The 18406-nt window shown below is 38.4% G+C and overlaps 1 protein-coding gene across 1 annotated transcript in view; it reads left to right on the plus strand.

Moving 5' to 3' along the window:
• Hook3 (hook microtubule tethering protein 3) overlaps window positions 1-18406 on the plus strand; it is an 85657-nt gene that overhangs the window by 16971 nt on the left and 50280 nt on the right. The window contains exons 3-5 of the mRNA XM_057752394.1: window positions 6553-6625; window positions 9395-9445; window positions 15414-15546. Coding sequence (XP_057608377.1) covers window positions 6553-6625; window positions 9395-9445; window positions 15414-15546 — 257 coding nt within the window. The remainder of the gene's footprint in view (window positions 1-6552; window positions 6626-9394; window positions 9446-15413; window positions 15547-18406) is intronic.

Here is an 18406-nt window from a genome sequence, read left to right on the forward strand (position 1 = left end):
AACCCCATCTTTTTAAAGAAGTAGAATCAAAATATATTCCTGTTGGAGTCATATTAATATGTATGGGTTTGTAAAGAATATTACATTATTTAAATATTTCTAGCAATAGAAATTAAATTAATTTCTTTTGTTATTGTTATTAGTTGAAAGCATTTGGATATAAGAAGACAATATATTTTTGGAATTATGTTAAGAATTAAAACTAATGTTCCTTTCCTTCATCTGACCTGTTACAAGTGTAAGTACAGGCAAATAAACCCACTGCTAGTTAAGGAGATGGTTTTAACAGTTATCAAGGCATAGGTGCATAATTTGTTATTTGTGAAAAACATTCCCAGTGAGATTATTTAGTTATTTACATGCAATATAAACCCATAATCCTTAAAAGAGTTGTGAAAAAATTGCCTTTATGCTGTTTGTTCCTACCCAAGACCATTAATTAGGGAATACTTAGAAATTTTTTGGAATTACACACTGCTTAAGTAAAATTCACAGCTGGAGGTGTTAATCCTACCAATCGAAAATAAGACCACTACCACGGTTTAAAGCCAAATTTGAAGTAGGGCCTAATTAAATACTGGCCAAGTAGCTGGGCTCTGGCCAGGTCTATACCCACATTCCCTGGAAATGGCCCCGAATCAGTGTTTACAACAGCTAAGTATTTCCCATCAGGCTCAGTCGCAAGAAAGCATGCATCCTGACATACTTCCAGCCTACATCCAATTTGGGCAAGCGTACATCCTGATGTATTTCCTGCCTGTGAACCTCCTGCCCACGTGTGATCAAGCACATCCAGTGCAGATGGGTCAAGCAGACTTGTTTAGGGGAGTGAAAGACATGTGGCCTGTTATCTTCATAAACGATAGCATTTCCTTTAGCATTTCAGGAACTGTCTGTTCTTGGGCAAGGGGCTTGTAGTTCAGAGGCATTTTTTAAATGGATCTCAATGACATAGAAATTAAAACTTAAAATAACTCTGGCTCTCACAGAGGCCTGCATTTAGAGTCAAAGTTTATTGCTATTTATAAGCCCCATTGGGGTGAAAAACAGTAGAAAAGAAAGTTGCAGGTGAGTATTCTGTTTTGAGACAGGATCTTGCTGCATGGCTCAGATTTACCTGGAATTTACTATGTAGCCCAGATTGGCCTCAAACTCACCTTCCTTCTGCCCCAGCCTCTGCCTCCTAAATGCTAGGATTATAGCTTTGTGCCACCATGCCTGGTGTCCAGACTACTATTCCTGGTTTGTTCTGCTGAGGTAGTAGATTAGAAGCTTACTACATATGTGCTAACTACTTTGCTAGAATGTATTGGGAAGTTCCTTATGGCAGATGTGTGTGAGGTATCGGGTGGAATAACAGTGAATAACAGGTGCCAGGATCTATTTAAATAGAGGGACCATGAATGATGTTTTTCCTTTTTTCCACTTCTAACAGTTTACTGAGATGATTAGCCACTGAACTTTAGTGTTTGCTAGAATCATTTGTGTTGAGTTCTGCTTATTTTATTTTTTTATTTTTTTTATTTTTTTGGTTTTTTGAGACAGGGTTTCTCTGTGGCTCTTGTAGACCAGGCTGGTCTCGAACGCACAGAGATCCGCCTGCCTCTGCCTCCCGAGTGCTGGGATTAAAGGCGTGTGCCACCATCGCCTGGCTTGCTTATTTGTTTTAACAAAAAGTTTGTGTTCTAAACTCTGCTACTTAACAGCTTCTGAACTTGGGGAAATTGTTTTTGAGTCTGATAGTTCTTACCTGTAACATTTTCAAGTTAGGTTTCTGTTGGTTGCTGTGAGAAACAATTTTAATGGAGGAGGGGTTGATATATAATAGAGTTCAGTGGTAAAGTACTTGCCTAGCATGCACAAGGTCCTAGGTTTGACTTCCAGCTTGGGTTGGGGGTTGGGCATTTAATCCCAGCACAGTTGCAGTATTTAGGAGGCAGAAATGGGAGAATCAGATGTTCATGGCTGGGCTCAAGCTCCAAAATAAATGAGTTTGAAGCCATCCTGAGCTACATGAGACCTTGTCTCAAAAAGAAAACCTGAATCAATCAGTGAATGAATAAGTAAAATAAAAAGAAGACTTTATTTTGACTCACATTTTCAGAGGTTTTTAGTCATGGTCTGCTCATTCCTACTATAAACCTGCACTACGGAAAAATACTGTGGCTGTAGGAGGTTATGGGTGATCTTATGTTGATGTCACAGTGAGCATGCCAGGAAGCAGAAAGAGCCCAAAGAGGAAGTGTACTCTTCAAAAACTTGCCTCCAGTGATCTGCATTCTTTTATCAACCCCTCCTCATACCCCATAATTCATTGATGAATTCAGCAACCTGATGATATAATTATCTATTTATAGTACCACAAACTGGGGGCCACGCCATCTCACAAACCTTTTTGGAGACTACTTTAAACCAGACAGTATTTTAAAGCATTTTTAAAGGGACTTTCTGGTTCGGTGCCTATGACTTTTAGCAGTCAATCACATAGCATCAGACTATGAAAGATTAATACTTTACTGCTAATAATCATACCTTTCAGGTGATTTAACTGTCAAAAATAATATTTAAATTTTTTCTAACATCTGAATTGATCTTTATAATAATTTTTTGCTCTTATACTAGAATCCCCGTTGTTTTCTTTGCATTGTCTGTTTTCCAAGAGATTCTAAGCAAAGAGAATGCTTGCAGCAGAGACATTATCTACCCAGTTCTTGGAAGTTTACTTCTCTGAGAGTTCACGTCTCTCTGACAGGTGCTATGATGCTTTCTCCAGTGATGTTTGTGTCCTACTTCCGGCCATTTCTCTTTTTAACCACATGTAATAGGATCAAGGATGAAAATAGACTTTGGCTGCAGCTTGCTGGGCTTTTATGAGTCAGTAACAGACAGTCTTAATTAGAAATTATAAAGACTTAAAACATATCTGTAGTCATTTCCAGCTTTGTATTGGGAGAAACAGGAAGAGTCTGGTTCACAGAGATAAAATGGTGTGGATGGAAAAAAAATGTAGAAGAAAACAGTCTAGATTATTATCCAGTATTCGTGAGGCCCAGTCATCCTTTAAGTACTAATGCACACCTTTTTTTTTTTTGCATCAGATTACCTAAACTGTTTTCTCTTGGTGTAGAAAACTTTGCCTAGAAACACTAACTTAAACTTAAAGGAAGAATAGAGGAGTATCAATGTCCACATTCCAATTAATGAAGTTAGCTCTCTTCTACTTTATATAAGTGGATCAGAGACCCGAGTATAAGAGGTAAAGCTATAAAAAGGGAAAATTTTTTTAAAGGAATAAGTCTTTGTGACCTTGGCAGAAATGTCCTAGATAAAAAATGTCATAAGTACAAGCTAGATAAATTGAACTTCATCATCAAACTTAAAAACCTTTGCATATACAATATGCCATCAAGAAAGTGAAAAGAAAGGGCTGGAGAAGTGACATAAGGATTGAGAGCGTTCACTGCTCTTGCGGAGTACCTGGGGGTTTCAGTTCCCAGAACCTACATGATGGCTCAAAGCCGTCTGTAACCCCAGTTCCAGGGGATTTAATATCTTCTAGCTTCTCAGGACACCAGGTGTCCTCATGGTACACTTACGTAATTGAGGCAAATGTTCATATCCATAGAATGCTGGAAGATTTCTGCTGACTAGTAGAGGTCGCCGTCTCCCCTTGGCCTGGCAGCTTGTCTCAATAGCTTGGCAGCATAGGGCTCCCTCTCTCCAGCAGAACTTCCTGCCTCTACCTGCCCTTATCCAGAGACTGTCCCTGGACCTGAAGGACTGACCTAAACCAGATGCCTGTCTCTACACCAGATTCCTGACTTATCTTTAGCTTGAACCCTGACATAGATCTCTGCTAGAAGGCTCCCTTGGTGCACACATGATAACTAAGACTTGTGCTAGGAGCCTTATGACAGGAGCGTGCCATCTAATGCAAATTTGTCCCCAGGCTCCCCAATCCTAGATATTCTTTATACTTTGGAATAAAGTTGAGCTGATTCACTGAATTCTGTCTCCTGGAGGCCTCTCTCTATTCTTGCTCATGGCGCTGAGAGGGAAAGAGGACCCCCCCCCCATAATAAAAAATAAATTTAAAAAGAAAATGAAATGGTGACTAGTGGGATGGCTCCTTGGTCAACAGTGCTTGCTGTGCTTGTGGAGGACCAGGGTTCAGTTCCTAAAGCTCATGTTGTGCAGTGTAAAACTGTATCCAGCACCTGAGGATCCAGTTCCCTCCTCTGGTCTCCATGAGCACCTGCATGTGCACACATGTGCGCGCACACACACACACACACACACAGTTTTTAAAGTGAAAAGAAGTCATGAACCATCACAGACAAGTTTATGTTAAACAGAGTTATGTGACCCAGCAATTCCACCCCAAATGAACCATGTCCATAGGAAAGCTGGAACATGACTGGATCGTTATTGATCATAGCTCCGAGTAAACACAATCCAAATATTTATCTTTTTTTTTTTTATTTAAAAGAGTGGGTAACCACACTGTAGTAGTCATTTATCATAGAGATGGTTTTTTGTTTTTTTGTTTTGTTTTGTTTTGTTTTTTTGGTTTTTTCGAGACAGGGTTTCTCTGTGGTTTTGGATCCTGTCCTGGAACTAGCTCTTGTAGACCAGGCTGGTCTCGAACTCACAGAGATCCGCCTGCCTCTGCCTCCCAAGTGCTGAGATTAAAGTCGTGTGCCACCATCGCCTGGCCATAGAGATGGTTTGTAAGAAATGCATCTGTACAAACAGAGTAGGCCATACCAATGTTGTAGTTGACTGTGAATGGACATATTATGTGGTGTTTAGCCATGTATGCATGTATGTATGTATATCCTTAAAGAAGTCAAGTCCTGATACATGTTACATTACAGGAAAACCTTAGAATCATACTTGAGAGAAGTCGGACATAAATGATATATGGTTTACTGTTTTGTTCATTAAAATGTTCAGGGCAAAGAACAAAGAAATTAATAATTTCCAGAAGTAGAAAAATAAAAAAAATGAGAAAGACAGCTAATAGATACAAGGTGTATCTTATTTTCTCCTTTTCTTTCTTTCTCTTAATGTATAGATAGATGTCATCTAAAGGTTGACATTGGATGTCAGACCCTGATAACTTTCATACCTTGGTTTTTGAGACAGGGAGTCTGATAATATTTTATTCTGAAGCTTACCGTTTCAATCAAGGGATCCAGCTGTCTCCATCCTCCCACCACATCAAACCCCTTTCCCCATGGACCCTGCTCCCTAGATGTTTGGGTTAGACACATGCCTCTGCTCCTGGCTTTTATGTGGGAACTGGGGATCCAAACGCAGGCCATCACTGCTATACAACAGACACGTTTACCCACTGAACCATCTCCATCACTAAGCTTCCTTTTCTGTGACAACACTGAAGCTTTAACATATGGTGATGATTGTGCAACTCTGTCGGTATTGCATTCTGAAGTGATTCATGTAATCTAAATTAATAAATATATAATATGTGAACTGTTTCTTAACTAGTTTTTAAAAGTGGATAAATGGCCGGGTGTTGTGGTGCATGGTTTTAATCCCAGCACTCGAGAGGCAGAGGCAGGTGGATCTCTCTAAGTTAGAGGATAGCCTGGCCTGCATTCAGAGTTCCGGGCTAGCCAAGGCTACAGTGAGACCCTGTTTAAAAAAGAAAAAGCAGATGAATTAGGAGCCTGGAGAGATGACTCAGCTTCCTGCTCTTGCAGAGGACCAACTACAATCCCCAGCACCATATCCGATGGTTCACAGTTGCCTATAACTCTAGCTTGAAGTGATCTACTGCCCTTTCTTACCTCTTTGTGCACACTCATTCACATACACACACCCATTATCAAATAAGAAAAATAAATTTTAAAAAGATGAATAGACAAGTTAATTTAAATATAAGTTCAAAATGATTTTGATAGATCTAATTTATAACTTTTATATCCCTCTTTGGAGGGATTCCTTGTTCAGCCTAGATATGGAGGGTGGGGCCTTGATCTTGCCTCAAAGTGAAGTGTCAGACTTTGTTGACTCCCCATAAGAAGTCTCACCCTTTCTGAGGAGTGGAGGGGGAGTGGGGTGGGGGGGAGATTGAGGTGGGAGGACGGGAAGGAGTGGGAATGGGGATAGCTATGAAAAATGAGAGAAGGTTGTATTTAAAAGATCCTTAATTTAAAAAAGAAAAAAATGCATGTTATTGGTTTTGACTGGCTTTGGATAGTTTTATGCTATTAAAAATTCTAGTTCTGTTTACGCAACTATAACTCACTTTTAGACTATATTAACTATATATTAACAATGTGTATTTTAGTTTTTTTAATATCCATGTTGTAATATATCTTATATATCTAATTTATTATCAAAAATTCTCAAACTGATTTTAGAAAATGTGTGTTACATCTGGTCTCATGGATTATTTAATGCTGGCATGTGGCATATACATATATACATATTTTATGGCTCACTTAAGGATGACATGAGATGGGATTGGGTGTTTCGTAAGCGTGACAGCTACACGATCTCAATCCAGCTTTTCTTTATTTGCAGAGATCCTGCATATTTCGATGATAATTGGCTAAACAGAATCAAAACTGAAGTGGGAGACAATTGGAGATTAAAGGTATTTCTTTTTGTTGTTATCTATCACCTGTTAAATCTTTAAATATTTGTGTTGGTGTTTACTATTGCTCACTTAGGTTTTCTATTGATGTAAAGAGACACATGACCAGAGCAACTCTTAAAAGGAAAACATTCAATTGATTCTGGCTTTCAGTTTCAGAGGTATAGTCCATGTCGGGAAGCAGGACATCATGCAGGTGGACATGGTGCTGGAGAGGTAGCTTCATCTTGATCAACAGGCAACAGGAAGCAATTGTGTGCCACTCTAAGCATAGTTTGAGCAAAGGGGGCCTCAGTATCCACCACCACAGTGACACATTTCTTCCAACAAGGCTACACCTACTCCAGCAAAGCCACACCTCCTAATTGAGCCACTCCCTAGGGTCGTTTTTTTCAAACCACCACATTTATAATACTTGTTTTTTTATCTAATATTTCCAGTAAGATTAGAAGGTTATTTAGAAAGCCTATAGCAAAATAATATGGAATTGAAGATTAGTAGTAACTTGACACACTGCCTGCCAGGATATGCCGTACTGTAAGTCAGTAAAGCCTATTACTGGCTGGACTTTGGAGTCAGGGAGCCTGTGTTCACACTGCAGCTCTACCAGTTTCTCTCTATGACAAGTGCAAGAACCTTTCTATGAATCACTTCTTCAACTGTATATGCCATTGGTTAAAATAAAATAATGTAACCTTTTGCCATGGGGAAAACTACTATCTTAAATGACTGTATCAGTTTTAAGGTGTTCCACTTTCAGGTGTTGGAAGTATGACAAATTAACAGCTTAGAAGAGCAAATAGGAAATAAATGATATATTTCCAAATACATTTTTTTCAGAAATACAAAATGTTTATTTATGATACTGTCTTTTTTTGGCTTTGTTTTATTTTTAGATAGTTTGCTGTACAGCCTAAATCTGCCTTGATTCACAGTTTCCTGCCTTTACCTCTTGGATTAGCAGGCATATAAGCAAGCACACCATGCTTGTTTTATTGTTTTTAAAAAATAAGCAACTTTTCAGTTTATTTCTCTCTTAAAAATAAATGTTTTCAGGGGCTGGAGAGATTGCTCAGCAGTTAGTAGGAGAGCACTTGTTACACTTGTCACTCTTGCAAGGACCTAGGTTACAGAACCAGCAGTTCACATGTGGCTCAAAGCCATCTGTAACTCCCATTCTGAAGATCCCGTAACCTTTTTTGACTTTGGAGAACACCAGGCACACACATGGTGCTCATACATATTTACATGTAAGCAGAACAATCATACACATAGAATAAATCTTTGTAAAAATGTTTTAAACCAGAAGGTTGCAGCTAAGTATTTCAGCTTCTTTCATTTGTTAGCCTCAAACTGTATTGTCTTTTTGTTCTAGGATGTATTGTTCTAGGACGTACCCAGCTACAGGTTGAGCATCATCAATCCTAAATCCAAAACAGTTCATATAAGGAAGAGACGTAACTAATGTACTAAGTACTAACATTGAACAAATTCAACCAGATCACAAGGATGATTGGCAGAAAATGGCACATTTAATCCATTGCAGATTTAACTGTATGAGGAGGGTCAAAAGCAGCTGAGAACTTAAGAGTTTTTAATCAAATAATGCAGTTAATCTGCCTGTCATTTTATTCAGATAAAAATAGCTAGTGAACTTAAGTTCTGGAGTGAGTTAATATCCTAAGACACCGTGAAGTTCTTCCTCTTACCTGTGGTCCTCCTTAAAGCACTGGTGTTTTTTGCAATACTTAATATTAGTCTGTTTTAGTATTTCAGGATACAATAGTAATTTTTTGTGGGAGGGGGTTGAGACAGGGTTTCTATGTTTACCCCTGGCTGTCTTGGAACTCTCTTTGTAGACCAGGCTGACCTTGAGCATCCCCGCCTGCCTCTGCCTCCTGAGTGCTGGGATTAAAGGCTTGTGCTGCCAGGGTCATAATTATTTACTTTGTTTGGTATTCAGCTCAAACAAACAAACAACAGCCTTTTCTTGACAATGAAAGAATTTGGAGATTATTTCCTAGATTAAGACCACAAGGGGCTGGAGAGATGGTGCAGCAGTTAAGAGCACTGCTGTTCTTCCAGAGGACTCAGGTTCAGTTCCCCAGACTTCCACAGCAGATTACAAGTCTGTGTAACTTCAGTTCCAGGGGAGCCAACATACATGCAAGCAAAACACCCATATGTGTAAATTAATTTTTAATTTTTAAAAAAGAATTCCAAGGATAATTTTGGCAGTAGTTTCTGTTTAATACTCTTAAGTTAGAGAAAATAGCACAAATTTAAGGTCTTTAAGAATAATACATTTATTTCTTTTGTTTATCAACAGTCTGTATAATCTGTTAGGTTATTTATTTCCCCATAGTGTTATCACTAAGCAATAGTCTTATTCTGATGTTGTTACTTCAAATATCCTATTAAGTTTTATTTTTCATACAGTTTAAATATCCATTATGGGAATTGAGCCAGAAGTGTTTCAGATTTCAGAAGAAATTTTTTGGGGAAATTTAGAGTTTGTTGTTTAGAGAAGTTGCATAAACTTGACCAGTTGAACATTCCTAATCTCAAGATCTGAAATCTGAAATGCTCCAAACTCCAAATGGTTTAAAGTACCAACATGCTGTTGAAAAGTTTGGCCCACTTCAGACTTCAGAGTTGTGGTCTGGGAATATTTAGCTTGCACTTGCTCTGTGATTCACTGGAGTTTTTGTGTTACTCTGTGCTTTGATCTGTGCTTGCCTTTCACCCACTTTCTCTCTCTCTAAACAGATAAGTAATTTAAAGAAAATTTTAAAAGGAATCTTGGATTACAATCATGAGGTAAGATCTTTTTTTTTCATTCTACTTGGAAATTTTTTTTTTATTTTTTTATTATGTATAGTGTTCTGCCTCCATGTATGCCTGCATGCCAGAAGAAGGCACCAGATCTCATTGTAGATGGTTGTGAGCCACCATGTGGTTTCTGGGAATTGAACTCAGGACCTCTGGAAAAGCAGCCAGTGCTCTTAACCTCTGAGCCATCTCTCCAGCCCCTCTACTTGGAAATATTACAGTGGTTTAAATTTTTCATAGTTTCAAGCTTAAGAAAAAAACATGTCAACATTAATAGTTTCTCTCTCCCCTTTTGCAGCTTTGAGGATGCTGGTTCAAATAACCAGTTATCTCTTATGTGGTAAACATATCAATAGTTTTCATTGCTATGAGTAGCTTGTACGTGATTAGTAAAATATGTTAAATTTTGTTTTATACTGCACTATCTTTTCTTCCTGTACTTGTCAAGGTAGTTTGGAGCTCATTTGGAGCATTGTAATTGGCCCTACTACTTGTCTTTTATTCAGCAGCTACCTCCTGAACTCTAGTTGATCTCACCTTATCCTTCAGATAGATCAGAACGTAGGCATTGCTGGGGAGACACTCACACGGCAGAACTAATTCATTTCATCATCACAGATGTCGATAGGACATAACATTCCCCAGAAATATGTATTATTTTCTTGGCATTTTTTTCCCTGCAAGCAAGATACCCATATTTATGTCTGTAGTATCTATCTTCTCCATCTTAGTGAGGGACTTTATCACAGTGGTTCTCAGCTTGTGACTCTTGACTCCAGAGGAGTCACGTATCAGATAATCCTGCATTACATTACATTACAGTTCATAACAAAATTACAGATATGAAGTAGCAATTAAATAATTTTATGGTTGGGGGTCGTCACCACAACATGAGGAACTGTATGTAAGGGTCACAGCATCAAGAAGGCTGAGAATCACCATTCCATCACATCCAGCCTATTATGCAAGTCTCAAACTTTGGTATCATTCTGTAGTCCTTTCCATGAGTTTTCAGAAAGGCTTACTCTGTAATACAGGTTGTCCAGAAACTCACTTATACCCCAGCGTTACTAAAATTTCTTCCAGGGAGAGATGTAAGCAACATTTGCCCTTTTCTTAAAGTCCCAATGACAAATGGAGACACAATTCCACCAAAGTTCACTCTTTAAAAACCAATGGGTTTATTGTGCTTCCTTACAGAGAACATAGGTAAAGGATTACTAAAGGGATGTGGGTGCTTCTCTCCCTGCTGCTAAAAAATGCCACACCTGAAAATCCTTTACCTAGCAGGGAGGGGGCTTCGCCATAGTCACATAGATAAATATAGTCTTCCTTGCCCTATATATACTACCCCTCTCTGCAGTTAAGGTAGAGTTGCGTATAGTAGGTGGTAGGAAATAGCTGGCTACTCAGGTGAGACTCTTTTGCCTTCTCATGCCCTTATTCCGGGGTCTCAGTCATCAACAAGCTCAGCTGGATGATCTTTTCTGCATGAAGGTGCAGCCGGATGCTCTTGGCTCAGGGGACACTCCCTCACTTCACCCAGGCTAGCCTCCAACGCATGGACAGTTCTCCTGTCCCACATCTCTTATGCTGGTATACTAGGTATGAGCCATCATGTCCTGCCTGATGACTTGTTTGTTTTCAAGGCAGAGTTTCACATAGGCCAGGCTAGCCTCAAGCTCAATACGTAGCTGAGGTTGACCTTGAACTTTTGATGTTTCTGCCTCCATCTTCTGAGTACTGGGATGTCCTTTAATATCATCATCAGCGAAATCAATTAGACCTTCAAAATGGAGCTTTCTTCAGCTCTTCTGCGACCACACATAACTAAGTTGTCCTTAGACTGCTAAAATACTAATTGGTGAGCAGTTTTACTTTTCACTGTTGTGTGGTTCTGTCAGGTCAGGACGATTGTAAAAGGAGAAAAGCAGAGATTACACTAATTTCCATTTCAAGTCTTCCATGTTTCTTTGGGTTGTTTGTGCTGTTCTGCTAGACAGATGTGCTCACACTGGGCTATACCCCCAGCCCTCTGGTTTTTTATTTTGTTTTGTTTTTTGGATAAGAGGTTGCCTTGTTAATTTGTCCTCGGTTGCCTTGACCTTTAGCCCAGGCAGGCTTTGAACTTGATATACTTCTGCACCAATCTCTCAAGCAGCTGGCATTAAAGGCCTGTAGCACCAGACTCAAGTTGTGTGGTTCACTCTTACAGGATCAGTCTACAGTCTTGTCTTATGCAGATTTATTTTGTTGCCCATCCCTTTATAGTATTAGTTATGAAACAAGGTTGGGGCCAGACCTGACACAGTCATTGTTCAGTTCCAACCACCTGCAATGCTATATTGTAGTGGACAGTTAATTTTGTAATCATCTCAAATAATTTAAAAATCAGCATTAATTTTCAAGAAAATTGTGATATTTAAAATATATAAACAAGCACTTGAACATCTTGAACAAGCGCGCAAAATACCGTAACTGTTTGGGACTTTCTTGTTCATTGGCCAGAAGTTACCTGTAAGGATACTAAGAAATAGTATTTACTAGATCTTTGGGGATTATGAGAAGTAATCATTTTTGCCCTAAGCACCATATTTGCTTATTTTGAAAATTAAAAATTATATTTTCTCAAAAACTACCACAGTGGAAAGGAAATAGAAAATTTAAGTCAGAAAAGATGATGGTGATATTTTAGAAACTATTTCTCTACATGTCACTGTAGTTTGGTGCTGCACTCTGACCAGATGGGTGCTACCATCAGTACTTCACAGTGAGAAACCCAGGCTCTGGTACCTCTTCACTTTCTCTGTTTTTCTCACCCTCTTACCCCACCGTACTCCACAAAACCTTCCTTGGCAATGCTTTGGACTTTGAGCCTGCAGCATCATTCTATGTCCCAGTTAGCATGACCCAGCTATGCAGGTGACAGGCACCTTTGGAGCTTTCTTGGTATGCTCTTATATATACCAGGTTATCTACCAAGTGCTGATGAGAAGGGCTGAGGTGTTAAGCATTGGTGTTTGTTTTGCAGCCTTACTTCATGAGTCTCTACTGCATGATTCACTGCCAAGCTCCCCTTTTAGCCTCACCATTCAGTGTTATTTGTAATTATGTATTTTTCTAAGTTACTTTATTTGTTTTATATGTCTTTTCCTTGCTTCATATATTTCATGAAGGTAGAATTCTTGTTTATCTTGAAAGTTTTGTAAAATAGACATCTTTTGAAACAGTATTAAAATAAAAAACAGAATCTCCTGTAGATAGACTGGCCTCTACCTCTGTATGTAGCCAAGGATGACATCGAACTTCTCCTCCTCCTGATTCTACCTCCTGAGGCTGAGCCACTCCAACCCTGACACAGTAACTTTATTTTCAGAATTTTTTTAAACTGTGTAGCTTCTCAGGAGGGTAAAGCAGAAGAATTTCTTGATCCTAGGGATTTGAAGCCAACCTGGGCAACTTAGTGACTCATGTCTCAAAAAAGTAGAATAAAATAAAACTATTGAAGAGCTGTCCACCTCCATGTTATTTTATAGGATGCAAAACTGAAAATTAGCCGGGCGGTGGTGGCGCACGCCTTTAATCCCAGCACTCGGGAGGCAGAGGCAGGCGAATCTCTGTGAGTTCGAGACCAGCCTGGTCTACAAGAGCTAGTTCCAGGACAGGCTCCAAAACCACAGAGAAACCTTGTCTCGAAAAACCAAAAAAAAAAAAAAAAAAAAAAAAAAAAAAAAAAAAACTGAAAATTAGCCACATGTCTTGGAACAAGGAAATTTTGAAATATTTATTAGGCAAATAGTATTCAACCATAAAAATGTTTTTATTAGGACTGTATATACAATATAGTAGCAATTTTGTAGACATCTATATAAATGTACCTACAGAAACATTTATGAAGGTTCATATTCTGACTCAAATCCTTTAGATGATGTCCATTTTAAAATTTAGGTTTTTTTTTTTTCAAAACTAGAAAAGTGTTACCTATATCCTCTATTTTGTGAATGCTCCCAGGGGGAGTATTGAGATTCTTGTAATAAAGCATAAGCGTTTTCATTCTTAATTAGAATCAACGAGAAAGAAAATAAGCTATGTTCTGTCTTTACCTCTCGTATTCAGTCTGGGAACTCCTCTTCCTCTTCCTCTCACATTTTCTCCAAGGACTCGTATGTTGCAGGGAGAGGTTCATGAAAATGTGCTTTGATGCAAGGTGCATTTTGAGCATGGATTTTGCTTTATTATGCTTGGCCAACATTTAGCAAGTCCTTAAAAACTGAATAACTTAAATACCTAGTACTTTTAGTATTAGGAAATTTTTCTACTTCTTTTTTTTTTTATTCCGTAGAACTTGCAGTGAACCTTTAAACTTCCTGGGCTGACTCTTTAATTACTCAAATTTCTTTGATTACTCAATCAGATTTTCTTTTTACTGCTTGTGTGTTTTATCTGCTCCTGAGATAACTGCATACCTTTCTTGCTTAGCCATTGCAACATCCTATTATATTTTATTTCCATGAGCTCATCTTTATTTTATTCATTTTCCACCTCTTCTGTTCTTTTTCTTCCCAGTAGACATTTCCATTATATTTAAAAGATACATATCCTTTTGAAATGGAGAAAAGCAGAGGAGGGGAGGCCCTTAAATACGAGAGGCCTTTCTCACTGAGGTGACATTACTTAGGGGACTAGGGTCCCTCACCGCTACCCCAGGTTAGCGGCTTCTTTGTCCTTTGTGTTGTCAACTCGAATATTAATTTCACAAACAACAGAAGATGAAGTTTTAGAAAGGAGCTTTATTATAGAAGATAGCTTAAGAGAAAGGAAGCAAGAAAGGGTTGCCACTGACAGTCCCTGTTTAGGAGTTAATCAGGCCTAACTGGGTTGAGGCATGGGAGGTAAGCTTGTCAGGCCAGTTGTTCACACACAAGGGATTCATTAACACCTTCGCATCCTAGTGGCTAGACTGGAATTTTGGCACAGCTTCAAGGATCAGAGAAGCACCTGATCATGCTTAGCTTCCAGGCAGTGTGCTCATTAGGTTGCTATGTAAACCTAGAAGAATGATAACCAGAAACCAGAACACAAACCAGTGCCTCTGAACGTTTTTGGTGTTTCAGGCCTCTATTGAGGACAGAATTGTGATGGAACCAAGTACATCTCTGACTCAAGGACAAGAAACTGAGCTGCTGTTTTTGAGGTCTCCAGAACAGTTCCTTTTTCCTGTTTTTAATTACTGCTGGAGAGTGATTTACCTACGCAGGAAAGGAATTAAATTTAATTGAGTTGATGGTATATTTCTGTATAGCTAAGGGTAACCTTGAACTTCTGTTTCTCTGCTCTTCTGATTGCTGGAATTATACCCATGGACCACCATACCTGGTTTATGTGGTGCTAAGGATGGAAGTGGCTGCTCAACCAACAACTGTTGGGGCTTTCACTGACAGCTTACTCGACAGAGATTCCCATTTCTTTGCATATGTTATTTCATTTGAGACCATATTCTCCATTAAAGGGATCTGCCATTCTCATTCCTGTTAAGAGTATCTTACTACAAACATTTTTAGAGACAAAATGAAAGTAGCAAAGGGGAATCTCACTGTTGGTAGTGTGAATTTTTCTTTAATACCAATGTTTTGGTTGTTTTTTAGTTTAGCCCACTCTGGTTATAATTCATTATAGATCAAACATCCAAGCTTTCTTAGAACAGAAAAGGAGGATCAATAGTATATGGATTTTTGTTTAGTGTACATACCACATACCAGATTAGGGACAAAGTTGCCAGGATGCGTGATAGTTGTAATTTAGGTGTAGGAAATAAGAACAGAAATTGGGAGTGAGGTTGGCAGAACAACTCTGACCTTGACAATGAATTTCTAGTGATAACAAATCTATTTCTATTAAATATTTTATTTGGTGCTATAAATATGAGTGTAATTATAATCTCTTTGTCTCCATTCAGATTTTAGGACAGCAGATTAATGATTTTACCCTTCCTGATGTGAACCTAATTGGGGAGCATTCTGATGCAGCAGAGCTCGGAAGGATGCTCCAGCTTATTCTCGGCTGTGCTGTGAATTGTGAACAGAAGCAAGGTAACTAATGAAAGTAATATATATATTGATACTTTGTATGTCAAGCACCAGGATAAATGGCATCTTTCCATGGCTACCCATCTTCTACAGCTTTGCCTTCATGTTTGAATGAGTTCCAAAAGGTAGTCAATAATTTTGATTATGGTCATATTCCATCCCTTTCTCTAAGACTATATAACTATATATAACTGAATAGTTTTTATATTGTTGTTCTTTTTTTATGTTGGCTGTGGAACCCGGTGACTTTGTTCATACTCAGTGTGTACTTCACTATTGAGCTATATCCCCAACCTCAATACATTGTTTTTAATGCATTTTAACTACAAATGGTGATATTTATTTTATCAATAAAATATTAATTTAGTTTACAAAATGATAACTTAGGTAATATTTCTGTGCTTCAGAATAAGAACACAGACTGTAATGTTCAATCACCCTGTGTTCAAATATAGTTGCTCATTTACAGTCTATGGAGAGATAATGGGCAAATCTAATCTTTATTTCATATTCTTAGTAAATGAACATTTAATACCTACCTCACAAGATTATTAGGGGGTCTAAGTAACAAAACATGTAAATCATTCCAATATCTTATACATAATAATATTTCAAACAATGTTAATTTCATGGAAATGTGACTTTCTAATTTTTTTTAAAATACATATGCAGATGTAGATAGTTTTGAGACAATAATTCCTTTTTACTTATATATTACAAGTTCTTGGGTTTTTTTGGGGGGTGGGGGGCCGGTTTTTGAGACAGGGTTTCTCTGTAGCTTTGGAACCTAGTTCTTGTAGACCAGGTTGGCCTCGAACTCAGAGAGATCCTCCTGCCTCTGCCTCCCAAGTGCTGGGATTAAAGGCATGCGCCACCGCCCAGCTCATATTACAAGTTCTTATAGCCACAATTTTATTTTTTTGAGAGAGTGTCTCACTATGTAACCTTGGCTGGCCTGGAACTGGCTCTGTAAGCCATGTTGGCGTCATATCCACAGAGATCTGCCTGCCTCTGTATCCTGGCATTGTAGGCATCTGCCACCATACTTGCCACAGCCACATTTTATTTTATTGAAAACCTATTTCATACAATATATTCTGATCATGGTTTCCCCTCCGCCAGCTCCTTTCATACCTTTCCCGTCTCCCTACTCACACAACTCCTCCTTTTTCTCTCTCTTTAAAAGAATAAAAACACAAGATGATCAACCATAATGTACAGTCAAAAGATGAGTGAGAAAAAGTATTTTGTCCAATCAAACAAAGCAATAAGAGGCAAAACGTCTACAACAGTACCATTGAGCTCATTTTGTGGTGGCCATATGGTGCTGGGCATGGAACCTATCCTTCAGTGTGGTTTTATATACCCAGTACATATACCCAGAAAATAAAAAACTAATTTTCCATTGCTAGTGAATTTTTAAAATGTCACTTATTAGGTGTCATTTATGGGATAAGTCATACTCAAGTCATAATTTACCATATATGGATGGTAAATTAGTAAAACCACTAATTAGACTTAGAGAAGTTAGTAAGTTCTTAGTAAGTTAAATTGCAGATTTTGGAAATTGCAGATATTGGAAAAAGTGCAGTGTTTTTATGTGTATAGCAACTCCAATTTGTGGCATTGTTAAAATTACTTGAAGACCACCTTTGATACATGGGTAATAATGTATTTTTTTATTTTTAGAGTTTTTTTTAATCCCTCTAGAAAATGTGACTTGCTTGTATGGGGATCACTTATTTAAAATACATTCAAATTTACTGTATGTAAAATAAAAGCCTTCCTTTTGCCTTTTGGGTGGTGTGTTTCCGTCAATGTATGTGTCCTGCTGCATGCTCATGGTAGGTCCCTCTCGTGAGCTTGCATGCAGAGGCCAGAGAAGGACATTGGATTTCATCTTCTATCATTTTCCACTTTATTCTTTATGACAGGGTGTCCTACAAACTTGAAGTTCTCTGCTTTGGCCAGGCAGGCTGGCTAGAGAGTTGCTAAACCCTGCCTGTCTGCTCTCAGCTTTGGGGTCACTGGCATGCACCGCTGTCCCCATCTTTTATGTGGGCACCAGAGATTTTAACTTGGGTCCTAATGCTGACACAACACTCCTACTCACTGGGCCATCTTCCTAACATAGGTTTGGTTTATGTCACAAATGCTTCTTGAACTGATATTATGGAAGAGGGCTATAGTACCAACCAAAAGAGACACAAAGCCTCAAGCCTGCATAGAGCTTGAGTGGAGGAAAAGTAAATCATAGCGCAAGTTTTTACAGAGTAGTGATAAATGCTGTGAAGGAAGGATATAATGAGTCTAGACATGGGTTAGCTGAAGGACAGCTGGTTAAGAATAGCTCAAAGTGAGAAATACTCAAGTTATCTTTCAGTGCCTTAAAAATCCCACAGAACTGTATTTGTATAGTAAATAAAGAATTTCGAGAAGTATTGCTGGAGAACAGGGGGCTGGGAGCTATTCAAAATGATAAATAGTATTTTGTAATTGTATTAAGTTTTTTGTTTTGTTTTGTTTTTTGTTTTTTAGTTCAGAGCTTCCCTACCCCATTCATTCTTTTCTCCTTCACACTTGATAATGCAATAACAAGTTTCTATTTACCTGTTTTTTATACTTTTTTCATATTCTAGTAGTGAATAAGTTTAATATTCAAGTATAGGCTTTAGGGCTTTCCCTTCACCTCACTAACCGACTCCCATTTTTAGAATTGCTTTACTTAAACTGGATTTCTTTTACAAAAATATTTTTAAGCGGCGGCACATTGATGGCACTATTGGTGTGGGTTCACCAACGGTGTTGTGTCCAGAAGACAGCACTCTTTCCTGTCCTCTCGCACTCACTGTTCCTGGAGCCC

This window comes from Chionomys nivalis, chromosome 20, assembly GCF_950005125.1.
Source record: "Chionomys nivalis chromosome 20, mChiNiv1.1, whole genome shotgun sequence".
Lineage (NCBI taxonomy): Eukaryota > Metazoa > Chordata > Mammalia > Rodentia > Cricetidae > Chionomys > Chionomys nivalis.